The 13396-nt window shown below is 42.7% G+C and overlaps 1 protein-coding gene across 1 annotated transcript in view; it reads right to left on the reverse strand.

Annotated features, from left to right (window-relative positions):
* Positions 1-294: 294 nt before the first annotated feature.
* LOC106579725 (transient receptor potential cation channel subfamily A member 1) overlaps positions 295-13396 on the reverse strand; it is a 92546-nt gene continuing 79444 nt past the window's right edge. Inside the window, exons 23-27 of the mRNA XM_045702843.1 lie at positions 10719-10901; positions 8794-8862; positions 8380-8481; positions 7688-7803; positions 295-989 (exon numbers count right to left, since the gene is read on the reverse strand). Of these exons, the coding sequence (XP_045558799.1) occupies positions 788-989; positions 7688-7803; positions 8380-8481; positions 8794-8862; positions 10719-10901 (672 nt within the window). The 3' untranslated portion in view covers positions 295-787. The remainder of the gene's footprint in view (positions 990-7687; positions 7804-8379; positions 8482-8793; positions 8863-10718; positions 10902-13396) is intronic.

Consider the following 13396-nt stretch of genomic DNA (forward strand, 5'->3'; position numbering starts at 1 on the left):
AGGAGCAGGTTTCTGGGCACGATAGCAGAGATTCAAGGCATAGTGTACAGACAAAGGTATGGTAGGAAGAGAGTACATTGGAGGTAAACCTAGGCATTGAGTAATGATGAGATATAGTCTCTAGAGACGTTTAAACCAGGTGATGTTATCGCATATGTGGGAGGTGGAACAACATGGTTGGTTAAGGCATATTGAGCAGGGCTAGAGGCTCTACAGTGAAATAAGACAGTAATCACTAACCAGGACAGTAATGGACAAGGCATATTGATATTAGGGAGAGGCATGAGCACGATATATGGGAATGATTTTACAATTTTTATTGGTTCCAGTATGTTTCAGACAGGTTATAAGATAAAATATACATACAATATTCAAATAATTTCAATCACATGCAAGAATCTACGAACACATTGACAAATACAAGTATATCGTTAGCAGAGCGAGAGAGATCCATAATTAACCAATCAAAAGTGCATCAGAAATAGTCTCCCCACTGATAAGTCATTCATGCTAATCATAGTATCCTACAGTAAGTTTTGAAAACAATATCAGTTCAAGTATTGTATATATAAAAATGAAAATGTTCTGTATTTTAAATATTCTTGACATATTGTTGATGGTCATCAATAAGAATGCACAATTCTGACCTTTCCTAAAATTCCCCTGGTTTTCACAAATCCTGGATCTCTTGTTTATTCCCTTTTGATCCCAGGGATCTTCCACCCAGGATTTCTGGAAAACCGACAAATGGAATTTCGCAACCCTAGTCACCAGTAAATTGAAGGACTCAAACGTTCTTGCTCTCGAGGACCTTAATCAGCGGGATCCAGTTGGAGCCCTTGGCTTGGCCCCAGTTTGACCTCTGCCTGTAACCTTTGACCTCTGTGGGCCCGTCACGTTCGTCTGCCTCCGATGTGATCTCCATCTTCCGGATCATCAGCTTCATCAGGTCGTGCTGCTTCTCCAGCACACTGGATATCTCCTTCAATCTGTAAGGGATTATATAGAGATATACACACTGGATATCTCCTTCAGTCTCTATGGGATTATATAGAGATATACACACTGGATATCTCCTTCAGTCTGTATGGGATTATATAGCGATATACACACTGGATATCTCCTTCAGTCTGTATGGGATTATATAGAAATATACACACTGGATATCTCCTTCAGTCTGTATGGGATTATATAGAAATATACACACTGGATATCTCCTTCAGTCTGTATGGGATTATATAGAGATATACACACTGGATATCTCCTTCAGTCTGTATGGGATTATATAGAGATATACACACTGGATATCTCCTTCAGTCTGTATGGGATTATATAGAGATATACACACTGGATATCTCCTTCAGTCTGTATGGGATTATATAGAGATATACACACTGGATATCTCCTTCAGTCTGTATGGGATTATATAGAAATATACACACTGGATATCTCCTTCAGTCTGTATGGGATTATATAGAAATATACACACTGGATATCTCCTTCAGTCTGTATGGGATTATATAGAAATATACACACTGGATATCTCCTTCAGTCTGTATGGGATTATATAGAAATATACACACTGGATATCTCCTTCAGTCTGTATGGGATTATATAGAAATATACACACTGGATATCTCCTTCAGTCTGTATGGGATTATATAGAAATATACACACTGGATATCTCCTTCAGTCTGTATGGGATTATATAGAGATATACACACTGGATACCTCCTTCAGTCTGTATGGGATTATATAGAAATATACACACTGAATACCTCCTTCAGTCTGTATGGGATTATATAGAAATATACACACTGGATACCTCCTTCAGTCTGTATGGGATTATATAGAGATATACACACTGGATATCTCCTTCAGTCTGTATGGGATTATATAGAGATATAGACACTGGATATCTCCTTCAGTCTGTATGGGATTATATAGAGATATACACACTGGATATCTCCTTCAGTCTGTATGGGATTATATAGAGATATACACACTGGATATCTCCTTCAGTCTGTATGGGATTATATAGAGATATACACACTGGATATCTCCTTCAGTCTGTATGGGATTATATAGAGATATACACACTGGATATCTCCTTCAGTCTGTATGGGATTATATAGAAATATACACACTGGATATCTCCTTCAGTCTGTATGGGATTATATAGAAATATACACACTGGATATCTCCTTCAGTCTGTATGGGATTATATAGAAATATACACACTGGATATCTCCTTCAGTCTGTATGGGATTATATAGAAATATACACACTGGATACCTCCTTCAGTCTGTATGGGATTATATAGAAATATACACACTGGATATCTCCTTCAGTCTGTATGGGATTATATAGAGATATAGACACTGGATATCTCCTTCAGTCTGTATGGGATTATATAGAAATATACACACTGGATATCTCCTTCAGTCTGTATGGGATTATATAGAGATATACACACTGGATACCTCCTTCAGTCTGTATGGGATTATATAGAAATATACACACTGTATATCTCCTTCAGTCTGTATGGGATTATATAGAGATATACACACTGGATATCTCCTTCAGTCTGTATGGGATTATATAGAAATATACACACTGGATATCTCCTTCAGTCTGTATGGGATTATATAGAAATATACACACTGGATATCTCCTTCAGTCTGTATGGGATTATATAGAAATATACACACTGGATATCTCCTTCAGTCTGTATGGGATTATATAGAGATATAGACACTGGATATCTCCTTCAGTCTGTATGGGATTATATAGAAATATACACACTGGATATCTCCTTCAGTCTGTATGGGATTATATAGAGATATACACACTGGATACCTCCTTCAGTCTGTATGGGATTATATAGAAATATACACACTGTATATCTCCTTCAGTCTGTATGGGATTATATAGAAATATACACACTGGATATCTCCTTCAGTCTGGAACATATAGAAACATGTTTGGTTTTATCAGTCTGACTGGTTTCTCAAGGTTTCCGCTTAGTTACAGTAGGGAGGCTTTCCCTGTCGCTTAGTTACAGCAGGGAGGCTTTCCCTGTTGCTCTGCTTAGTTACAGCAGGGAGGCTTTCCCTGTTGCTTAGTTACAGTAGGGAGACTTTCCTTGTTGCTCTGCTTAGTTACAGTAGGGAGGCTTTCCCTGTTGCTCTGCTTAGTTACAGTAGGGAGGCTTTCCCTGTTGCTTAGTTACAGTAGGGAGGCTTTCCTTGTTGCTCTGCTTAGTTACAGTAGGGAGACTTTCCTTGTTGCTCTGCTTAGTTACAGTAGGGAGGCTTTCCCTGTTGCTCTGCTTAGTTACAGTAGGGAGGCTTTCCCTGTTGCTTAGTTACAGTAGGGAGGCTTTCCTTGTTGCTCTGCTTAGTTACAGCAGGGAGGCTTTCCCTGTTGCTCTGCTTAGTTACAGTAGGGAGGCTTTCCCTGTTGCTCTGCTTAGTTACAGTAGGGAGGCTTTCCCTGTTGCTCTGCTTAGTTACAGTAGGGAGGCTTTCCTTGTTGCTCTGCTTAGTTACAGTAGGGAGGCTTTCCCTGTTGCTTAGTTACAGTAGGGAGGCTTTCCTTGTTGCTCTGCTTAGTTACAGTAGGGAGGCTTTCCCTGTTGCTTAGTTACAGTAGGGAGGCTTTCCCTGTTGCTTAGTTACAGTAGGGAGGCTTTCCTTGTTGCTCTGCTTAGTTACAGTAGGGAGGCTTTCCCTGTTGCTTAGTTACAGTAGGGAGACTTTCCTTGTTGCTCTGCTTAGTTACAGTAGGGAGGCTTTCCCTGTTGCTCTGCTTAGTTACAGTAGGGAGGCTTTCCTTGTTGCTCTGCTTAGTTACAGTAGGGAGGCTTTCCTTGTTGCTCTGCTTAGTTACAGTAGGGAGGCTTTCCCTGTTGCTTAGTTACAGTAGGGAGGCTTTCCTTGTTGCTCTGCTTAGTTACAGTAGGGAGGCTTTCCTTGTTGCTCTGCTTAGTTACAGTAGGGAGGCTTTCCCTGTTGCTCTGCTTAGTTACAGCAGGGAGGCTTTCCTTGTTGCTCTGCTTAGTTACAGCAGGGAGGCTTTCCCTGTTGCTCTGCTTAGTTACAGTAGGGAGGCTTTCCCTGTTGCTCTGCTTAGTTACAGCAGGGAGGCTTTCCTTGTTGCTCTGCTTAGTTACAGCAGGGAGGCTTTCCCTGTTGCTCTGCTTAGTTACAGCAGGGAGGCTTTCCTTGTTGCTCTGCTTAGTTACAGTAGGGAGGCTTTCCCTGTTGCTTAGTTACAGTAGGGAGGCTTTCCTTGTTGCTCTGCTTAGTTACAGCAGGGAGGCTTTCCTTGTTGCTCTGCTTAGTTACAGTAGGGAGGCTTTCCCTGTTGCTTAGTTACAGTAGGGAGGCTTTCCTTGTTGCTCTGCTTAGTTACAGTAGGGAGGCTTTCCCTGTTGCTCTGCTTAGTTACAGTAGGGAGGCTTTCCTTGTTGCTCTGCTTAGTTACAGTAGGGAGGCTTTCCCTGTTGCTTAGTTACAGTAGGGAGGCTTTCCTTGTTGCTCTGCTTAGTTACAGTAGGGAGGCTTTCCCTGTTGCTCTGCTTAGTTACAGTAGGGAGGCTTTCCTTGTTGCTCTGCTTAGTTACAGTAGGGAGGCTTTCCCTGTTGCTTAGTTACAGTAGGGAGGCTTTCCTTGTTGCTCTGCTTAGTTACAGTAGGGAGGCTTTCCCTGTTGCTCTGCTTAGTTACAGCAGGGAGTCTTTCCCTGTTGCTTAGTTACAGTAGGGAGGCTTTCCTTGTTGCTCTGCTTAGTTACAGCAGGGAGGCTTTCCTTGTTGCTCTGCTTAGTTACAGTAGGGAGGCTTTCCCTGTTGCTCTGCTTAGTTACAGTAGGGAGGCTTTCCCTGTTGCTCTGCTTAGTTACAGTAGGGAGGCTTTCCTTGTTGCTCTGCCTAGTTACAGTAGGGAGGCTTTCCCTGTTGCTCTGCTTAGTTACAGCAGGGAGGCTTTCCTTGTTGCTCTGCTTAGTTACAGCAGGGAGGCTTTCCTTGTTGCTCTGCTTAGTTACAGTAGGGAGGCTTTCCCTGTTGCTCTGCTTAGTTACAGTAGGGAGGCTTTCCCTGTTGCTTAGTTACAGTAGGGAGGCTTTCCCTGTTGCTCTGCTTAGTTACAGTAGGGAGGCTTTCCCTGTTGCTCTGCTTAGTTACAGTAGGGAGGCTTTCCTTGTTGCTCTGCTTAGTTACAGTAGGGAGGCTTTCCCTGTTGCTTAGTTACAGCAGGGAGGCTTTCCTTGTTGCTCTGCTTAGTTACAGTAGGGAGGCTTTCCCTGTTGCTCTGCTTAGTTACAGCAGGGAGGCTTTCCTTGTTGCTCTGCTTAGTTACAGTAGGGAGGCGTTCCCTGTTGCTCTGCTTAGTTACAGTAGGGAGGCTTTCCCTGTTGCTCTGCTTAGTTACAGCAGGGAGGCTTTCCCTGTTGCTCTGCTTAGTTACAGTAGGGAGGCTTTCCCTGTTGCTCTGCTTAGTTACAGTAGGGAGGCTTTCCTTGTTGCTCTGCTTAGTTACAGTAGGGAGGCTTTCCCTGTTGCTTAGTTACAGTAGGGAGGCTTTCCTTGTTGCTCTGCTTAGTTACAGCAGGGAGGCTTTCCCTGTTGCTCTGCTTAGTTACAGCAGGGAGGCTTTCCTTGTTGCTCTGTTAGTTACAGTAGGGAGGCTTTCCCTGTTGCTTAGTTACAGTAGGGAGGCTTTCCTTGTTGCTCTGCTTAGTTACAGCAGGGAGGCTTTCCTTGTTGCTCTGCTTAGTTACAGCAGGGAGGCTTTCCCTGTTGCTCTGCTTAGTTACAGCAGGGAGGCTTTCCCTGTTGCTCTGCTTAGTTACAGTAGGGAGGCTTTCCCTGTTGCTCTGCTTAGTTACAGCAGGGAGGCTTTCCCTGTTGCTCTGCTTAGTTACAGTAGGGAGGCTTTCCCTGTTGCTCTGCTTAGTTACAGTAGGGAGGCTTTCCTTGTTGCTCTGCTTAGTTACAGCAGGGAGGCTTTCCCTGTTGCTCTGCTTAGTTACAGTAGGGAGGCTTTCCCTGTTGCTTAGTTACAGTAGGGAGGCTTTCCTTGTTGCTTAGTTACAGTAGGGAGGCTTTCCTTGTTGCTCTGCTTAGTTACAGTAGGGAGGCTTTCCCTGTTGCTTAGTTACAGCAGGGAGGCTTTCCTTGTTGCTCTGCTTAGTTACAGTAGGGAGGCTTTCCCTGTTGCTCTGCTTAGTTACAGCAGGGAGGCTTTCCTTGTTGCTCTGCTTAGTTACAGTAGGGAGGCGTTCCCTGTTGCTCTGCTTAGTTACAGTAGGGAGGCTTTCCCTGTTGCTCTGCTTAGTTACAGCAGGGAGGCTTTCCCTGTTGCTCTGCTTAGTTACAGTAGGGAGGCTTTCCCTGTTGCTCTGCTTAGTTACAGTAGGGAGGCTTTCCTTGTTGCTCTGCTTAGTTACAGTAGGGAGGCTTTCCCTGTTGCTTAGTTACAGTAGGGAGGCTTTCCTTGTTGCTCTGCTTAGTTACAGCAGGGAGGCTTTCCCTGTTGCTCTGCTTAGTTACAGCAGGGAGGCTTTCCTTGTTGCTCTGCTTAGTTACAGTAGGGAGGCTTTCCCTGTTGCTTAGTTACAGTAGGGAGGCTTTCCTTGTTGCTCTGCTTAGTTACAGCAGGGAGGCTTTCCTTGTTGCTCTGCTTAGTTACAGCAGGGAGGCTTTCCCTGTTGCTCTGCTTAGTTACAGCAGGGAGGCTTTCCCTGTTGCTCTGCTTAGTTACAGCAGGGAGGCTTTCCCTGTTGCTCTGCTTAGTTACAGCAGGGAGGCTTTCCCTGTTGCTCTGCTTAGTTACAGTAGGGAGGCTTTCCCTGTTGCTCTGCTTAGTTACAGTAGGGAGGCTTTCCTTGTTGCTCTGCTTAGTTACAGCAGGGAGGCTTTCCCTGTTGCTCTGCTTAGTTACAGTAGGGAGGCTTTCCCTGTTGCTTAGTTACAGTAGGGAGGCTTTCCTTGTTGCTTAGTTACAGTAGGGAGGCTTTCCTTGTTGCTCTGCTTAGTTACAGCAGGGAGGCTTTCCCTGTTGCTCTGCTTAGTTACAGTAGGGAGGCTTTCCTTGTTGCTCTGCTTAGTTACAGCAGGGAGGCTTTCCTTGTTGCTCTGCTTAGTTACAGCAGGGAGGCTTTCCTTGTTGCTCTGCTTAGTTACAGTAGGGAGGCTTTCCTTGTTGCTCTGCTTAGTTACAGTAGGGAGGCTTTCCTTGTTGCTCTGCTTAGTTACAGTAGGGAGGCTTTCCCTGTTGCTCTGCTTAGTTACAGTAGGGAGGCTTTCCTTGTTGCTCTGCTTAGTTACAGCAGGGAGGCTTTCCTTGTTGCTCTGCTTAGTTACAGCAGGGAGGCTTTCCTTGTTGCTCTGCTTAGTTACAGCAGGGAGGCTTTCCTTGTTGCTCTGCTTACTCTCAGTGTTTAGAGCATACATGCACTTAGTATGTTGCTGTTGAGCACTTTCTTACAATTTGAGTTGCTTTTAAAAAACGGCTAGAATATAAAAAGCAACATTTGGTAAAATCTCCCTGTACTGTGTCTCTAGTCGACCTAGAAGAGTGGCACTGGTTTTTACATAAGACCACTAGAGGCAGCTCACGCACCATTTAAACACTCCAGATCCCTGATTGTGTGTGTGTGTGTGAGTGAGTGTGCGACTTACCTGTACTTCTGTTTGCGTAGTTCAGCCTCGACAGGGGTTGAATTTGATGAGTTGGTCATTAGACGAGTACGCGCTTCGTTTTCTTCTCCTTGACTCCAGAAATAAAGTATTGAGGCCTTTTGGAAAAAAAGAACAAGGAACCATTGATTTCTCCAAACCCTGGCTTTCCACAAAGCTCTGTTATAATTTAGCATAGAGAGTGAGCACAGTAAGTCCTGAAGACTGTTTTAATTTCCCCAGTAGGATGGTAGAAGGTGAAGACTGTTTTAATTTCCCCAGTAGGATGGTAGAAGGTGAAGACTGTTTTAATTTCCCCAGTAGGATGGTAGAAGGTGAAGACTGTTTTAATTTCCCCAGTAGGATGGTAGAAGGTGAAGACTGTTTTAATTTACCCAGTAGGATGGTAGAAGGTGAAGACTGCATTGAAAACACAGGGAGCATTGCTTTATTCACCTCAAACGGTAATCAGCTTTTATTTCTACCAACGTTTCTTACCAACACATCAGTGGTAAGCACCAGGTACAGGGGTTGCAAAATTACAGTAATTTGACCAAAATTCTGGTTGAAGGATTCTGTATTTTCTGCTTATTCACTCCTGATTCATGGAATTTCTTAACTGGTATTTTTGGAAAACCTGGGAATTATAGGTAAGTTACCGACATTTTGCAACCCTGACGAGGAGCCATACCCACCTTGGAGCACTTGCGGTTGGGGTAGATGGTGAAGAATGACTGGTCCACTCTCTTCAACAACCAGTATGGCATTTTTTCCTCCAGATTGGTGTGGAGCTCGATCTGACAAATGGAAATAAATCAATGCCTTCAGTCAACAAAATCAGCAAGTATGGCATTTTGTTATATTGAGGACTTTAAGAAAGGTTTCGGGAATAGTTGTTGGTCTACGATTAGGTACAGTATGATGAGGAAGTGATATTGACCCCATCAGAACAACTTTACAGTACACTTCAGTGAAGAACATCTAAAGGAATTTTGTAAATTGAGGACTTTGAGGAAAGATGCAACACACTGAACAAGAATCCATTAGATGTTATGTATTGTGTCTGTAATGAAATCGAAAAAAAAAAGGACTGAGTGACAGCAACACACCTGCATGGCTATTCTCTTCAGAGCTGCGGTTCTCTTTACCTCAGCGATGTCGCCGACCGCCAAACCGATCTACAACACGTAGGTTAGCGTTTTTAGTCATGAATGTTGTTCTGGAGGCAGCTCTGCAGAGTGGTCAGTAGCTGGCACAGCCACAAAGTCATACAAACCTTAACTTTAACCACACTGCAAACCCTAATGCCTAACCTTAACCTTAAATTAATACCAAACAGCTATTTTTAAAAAAAAATTGTTTACATTTTTACAATATAGCCAGTTTTTCCTCCAGGACAAGACACATCCCAATAATCCTGCCTAAAACACTATCAGGTTTGAAGGTAAGATCCAATTGCAATGAAGTACAATGTCCAGAAACAGGCAAGCGTCAAAACTGGCAGGACTAGAAAAAGGAGAAATGCAAAAAGCAGGAGAACGGGAAAAAACGCTGGTTGACTTGGAAACATACAAGATGAACTGGCATAGAGAGACAGGAAACACAGGGATAAATACACTGGTACAGAGAGACAGGAAACACAGGGATAAATACACTGGTACAGAGAGACAGGAAACACAGGGATAAATACACTGGCACAGAGAGACAGGAAACACAGGGATAAATACACTGGCACAGAGAGACAGGAAACACAGGGATAAATACACTGGTACAGAGAGACAGGAAACACAGGGATAAATACACTGGTACAGAGAGACAGGAAACACAGGGATAAATACACTGGCACAGAGAGACAGGAAACACAGGGATAAATACACTGGCACAGAGAGACAGGAAACACAGGGATAAATACACTGGCACAGAGAGACAGGAAACAAGGTATAAATACACTGGCACAGAGAGACAGGAAACACAGGGATAAATACACTGGCACAGAGAGACAGGAAACACAGGGATAAATACACTGGCACAGAGAGACAGGAAACACAGGGATAAATACACTGGTACAGAGAGACAGGAAACACAGGGAGAAATACACTGGTGCAGAGAGACAGGAAACACAGGGATAAATACACTGGCACAGAGAGACAGGAAACACAGGGATAAATACACTGGTACAGAGAGACAGGAAACACAGGGATAAATACACTGGCACAGAGAGACAGGAAACACAGGGAGAAATACACTGGTGCAGAGAGACAGGAAACACAGGGATAAATACACTGGTACAGAGAGACAGGAAGCACAGGGAGAAATACACTGGGGATAATCAGCGACACCTGGAGGGGGTGGAGACAATCACAAGGACAGGTGGAACAGATCAGGGCGTGACACAATGTTTATTACAGCAACAGGGGCAGACAAACGACAGGTCAAGGCAGGCCGGGGTCGATAATCCAGAGTAGTTGTGCAAAGGTACAGGCAGGCTCAGGAAAGGTCAAAACCGGGAAAAACAGGAACAATAGGCAAGACAGCTGGTAGGTTTGAAGAACAAAACGAACTTGCAACAGACAAACAGAGAACACAGGTATAAATACACAGGGGATAATGGGGAAGATAGGCAACACCTGGAGGGGGGTGGAGACAATCACAAGGACAGGTGAAACAGATCAGGGCGTGACAAACACACTCAAATAAGAACCATCTTTCCTGTGAAATGTGGGGCTGCATTTCAATAATCTGAAGTAGCTTTCTTGCCTCATCTCCTTCCATTCATCAACACAGATCTAAGGAAAGGAGAGGAAGGAGAGGAAGCCATTTTGGACAGTTGAGATGGACCAGGGGTGTCAAGGTCATTCTATGGAGGGGCTGTGTGTGTGCTGGTTTTTATTATTGTCTTTCAATTTGTGTCTAATTAAGACCTAGATAACCAGGTGAGGGAAGTTCCAATCATGTACAAGGGAGGAGTGAAAACCCTCAGAGATTCATCCCTCCAGTGAAAGTTTGACACGCTTTAGATCATGGAGAGGCTTACCATCATGTTCATCAGTAGGATCGGCATGAGGATGACAAACATCACAAACATATAGAAAGTGAGTAAGGGAAATGGAAGTTTGTTGTCTAGGTATATGTCCAGAATGTTGCTTTGGTAATTCAGTTCTCCAACCATCATCACAAAGATCTGGACCCCAGACAAGTCCAGTCGCTCAAACTCTTTCTGAAACAACAAAAGAGAGAAAAATAAATGGGATGACATGGAACATGGCAGAGGACTTAAAACATAAGCAGATCTTAGTTCCATCTCAGATATCTTCATTGATTTGATTTATTTACAAATTAACTATGTAGGCCTTATGAAGGGTTTATGAAGGTGTCATTAGGCCTTAAAGGGCATCTGCACTTCCTGATTTGGCCTTGTTTTTCATCAGTGCTCATTAAGAAATGCTAGCGGCTACGACTCAAGGCAAACAAGAGTCGTCTTGGGGGTGTGGTTTGATTTGGGGATTTCTTGGGTGTGTCTTTGCCATTCAATCACAACGAAGGGCAGTAGTGAGTAAAGCGAGGTAAACTAAACTAGCTTTTCTATGGAGAGAATGAAGTTTTGAAGTTGAGGACTTCTCCCCACCTGACTGACCTGCCATCTCAAGATGGTCAGTTCTGTGTGTAGTCTAAAGCTTGTACTGATCTTGTGTTTAGCCAAGCTGACAGCAGCTAGCTAGCATAGCTTGGTGATAGCTGCAGCTGCCTATCCTATGATAACGCAGCACTCCGGGATCAAGGGCACAACAGCCACTGCCCACAAAAGGCATGGATTCTTTTAGGGTGCATTACGGACACACAAATGGAATACTGCCGTGAAATTCTGTCAAATTGTGAATGAGAGACTGATGAAGTGTGTACAGTACAGCCCGCGCAAAAAAAACAAAGCAGAGCTCATGACTTTCAAGCAACTGTTTTCAAATTATCATTGGAGTCGCTTCTGGGCCGATTCCTCATTGCTAGCTGGGTATGCTCTCTGCAAGATTTTGTATATCTTCCCTATCATATGAATTCCTCAAGGTTGCTATGATGTCCAACATATTCCACATTTAAATTCTGTGATATGTAACTATTAAATTGTATTTGAAACTATCTACACTTGTCAGTCTGAAATTACTGTTAATTTTGTCATGGAAATAAATGCATTTCCTGTTACCAAGTCATTTACGGTTTCTATGCCTTTAGTTTTCCAGGCGGACCAATTTATCAGTGAATTCTGAAAAGCTATCCAAGGATTGTTCCATAAGGTTGTGTTTTAAGGGAGTGATATTGGTTGTTGTAGAATATATTTCATTATCTTCCATATTGTTACAGTGTTCTATTGTTATAGTGTTATGGTGTTCTATTGTTACAGTGTTCTATTGTTCTATTGTTGCAATGTTCTATTGTATAGTGGTCTATTGTTATAGTGTTCTATTGTTATAGTGTTCTATTGTTAAGGTGTTCTATTGTTGTAGTGCTCTTAACGGATTGCTGTAGACCGTGAGTTATTCTTTTTCTTATTGCCATTATTTAATTTTTTCCCATGTTAATGGTAAATGTTTATATTTTTTTCGTTTACGCATTTAATACATTTTGGGTCTAGAAGATGCGCTCTGTTCGTTCTCCAAATTCTATCGCTAAGTTTATTTTCTACTGGTGTAATTAAACATGATACCGGAGAATAATCCAATATCACTATATTATGAAAATAAAAATATAATACATTCTTGAAAAGCTTTTATTCTTTGAGAGAAAAAGGAGTGGTGTTTTGTAGTTGGGAAAAGTCATCTCCAGGTGTCCTGTCAATTATTTGTAGAGATTACATTTTTCATCCTCGTTGGAGGACCCCTAAATTTGCCTTTTTTTATTACTATGTCTGTCAATCTTATCGAATGTATGATTTAGGTCACCTGCTAAAATAATTCTTCCTGTCAGAACATAATTGAAAATAATAATATTATTATTGTATTATTTTATAAATCATTAGCCTTTCTCTGAAAGTGTAGAAGGTCCTCCTCGTTCCCCACTGTGTTTGGATTAGTAACAACTTGTAGAGTGGCTCTTTCCCAGCATGCATTTTGTTCACCATTCCGAATGTCTAAAGTATCCAAAGTATCCAAATGTTATATGGACACAGAAATACTGGACACAGAAATATGGGACACAGAAATATGGGACATTATGAACATTTATTATGGTGCCGATTTTACAAAATTACAGTAATGGTCTTGAATTGGATTCACATTTTTCTGGACTCGGTCTTGACTTGGACCTCTCGTCACCCTCTTGGTCTTGACTCAGTCTCACCCCCCTCTCCGGTATTGGTCTCGACACTAACTCGATTCGCTCTGGTCTTGGTCTTGAATCGGTCTCGCTTTAAGTGGTATTTTGACCATTGACAAGATCAAAAGTGTGTCCTCCATTACTCTGAAGCTGGCGTCTGGTTACTGCCTCAGCCTGTTGGGGCAGCTCCTGATATGGTAGAGGGGTCCCCACCAGGTTCTGTACGTAGACTGTGAATGAAATAAAATATCATCACTCAATAAACATATAACCAGAAAAATTACTTTCTCTAGTATATGTAATTTATATGCTAATGGAGGGACAGTAACTACAGAATGAATTCAGACTGGCGACGCTAACGCCATTACTATTCAACCAGCTGTGTACGTTTCTGAATGTTTGCTGACA

This window comes from Salmo salar, chromosome ssa19, assembly GCF_905237065.1.
Source record: "Salmo salar chromosome ssa19, Ssal_v3.1, whole genome shotgun sequence".
NCBI classification, from domain to species: domain Eukaryota; kingdom Metazoa; phylum Chordata; class Actinopteri; order Salmoniformes; family Salmonidae; genus Salmo; species Salmo salar.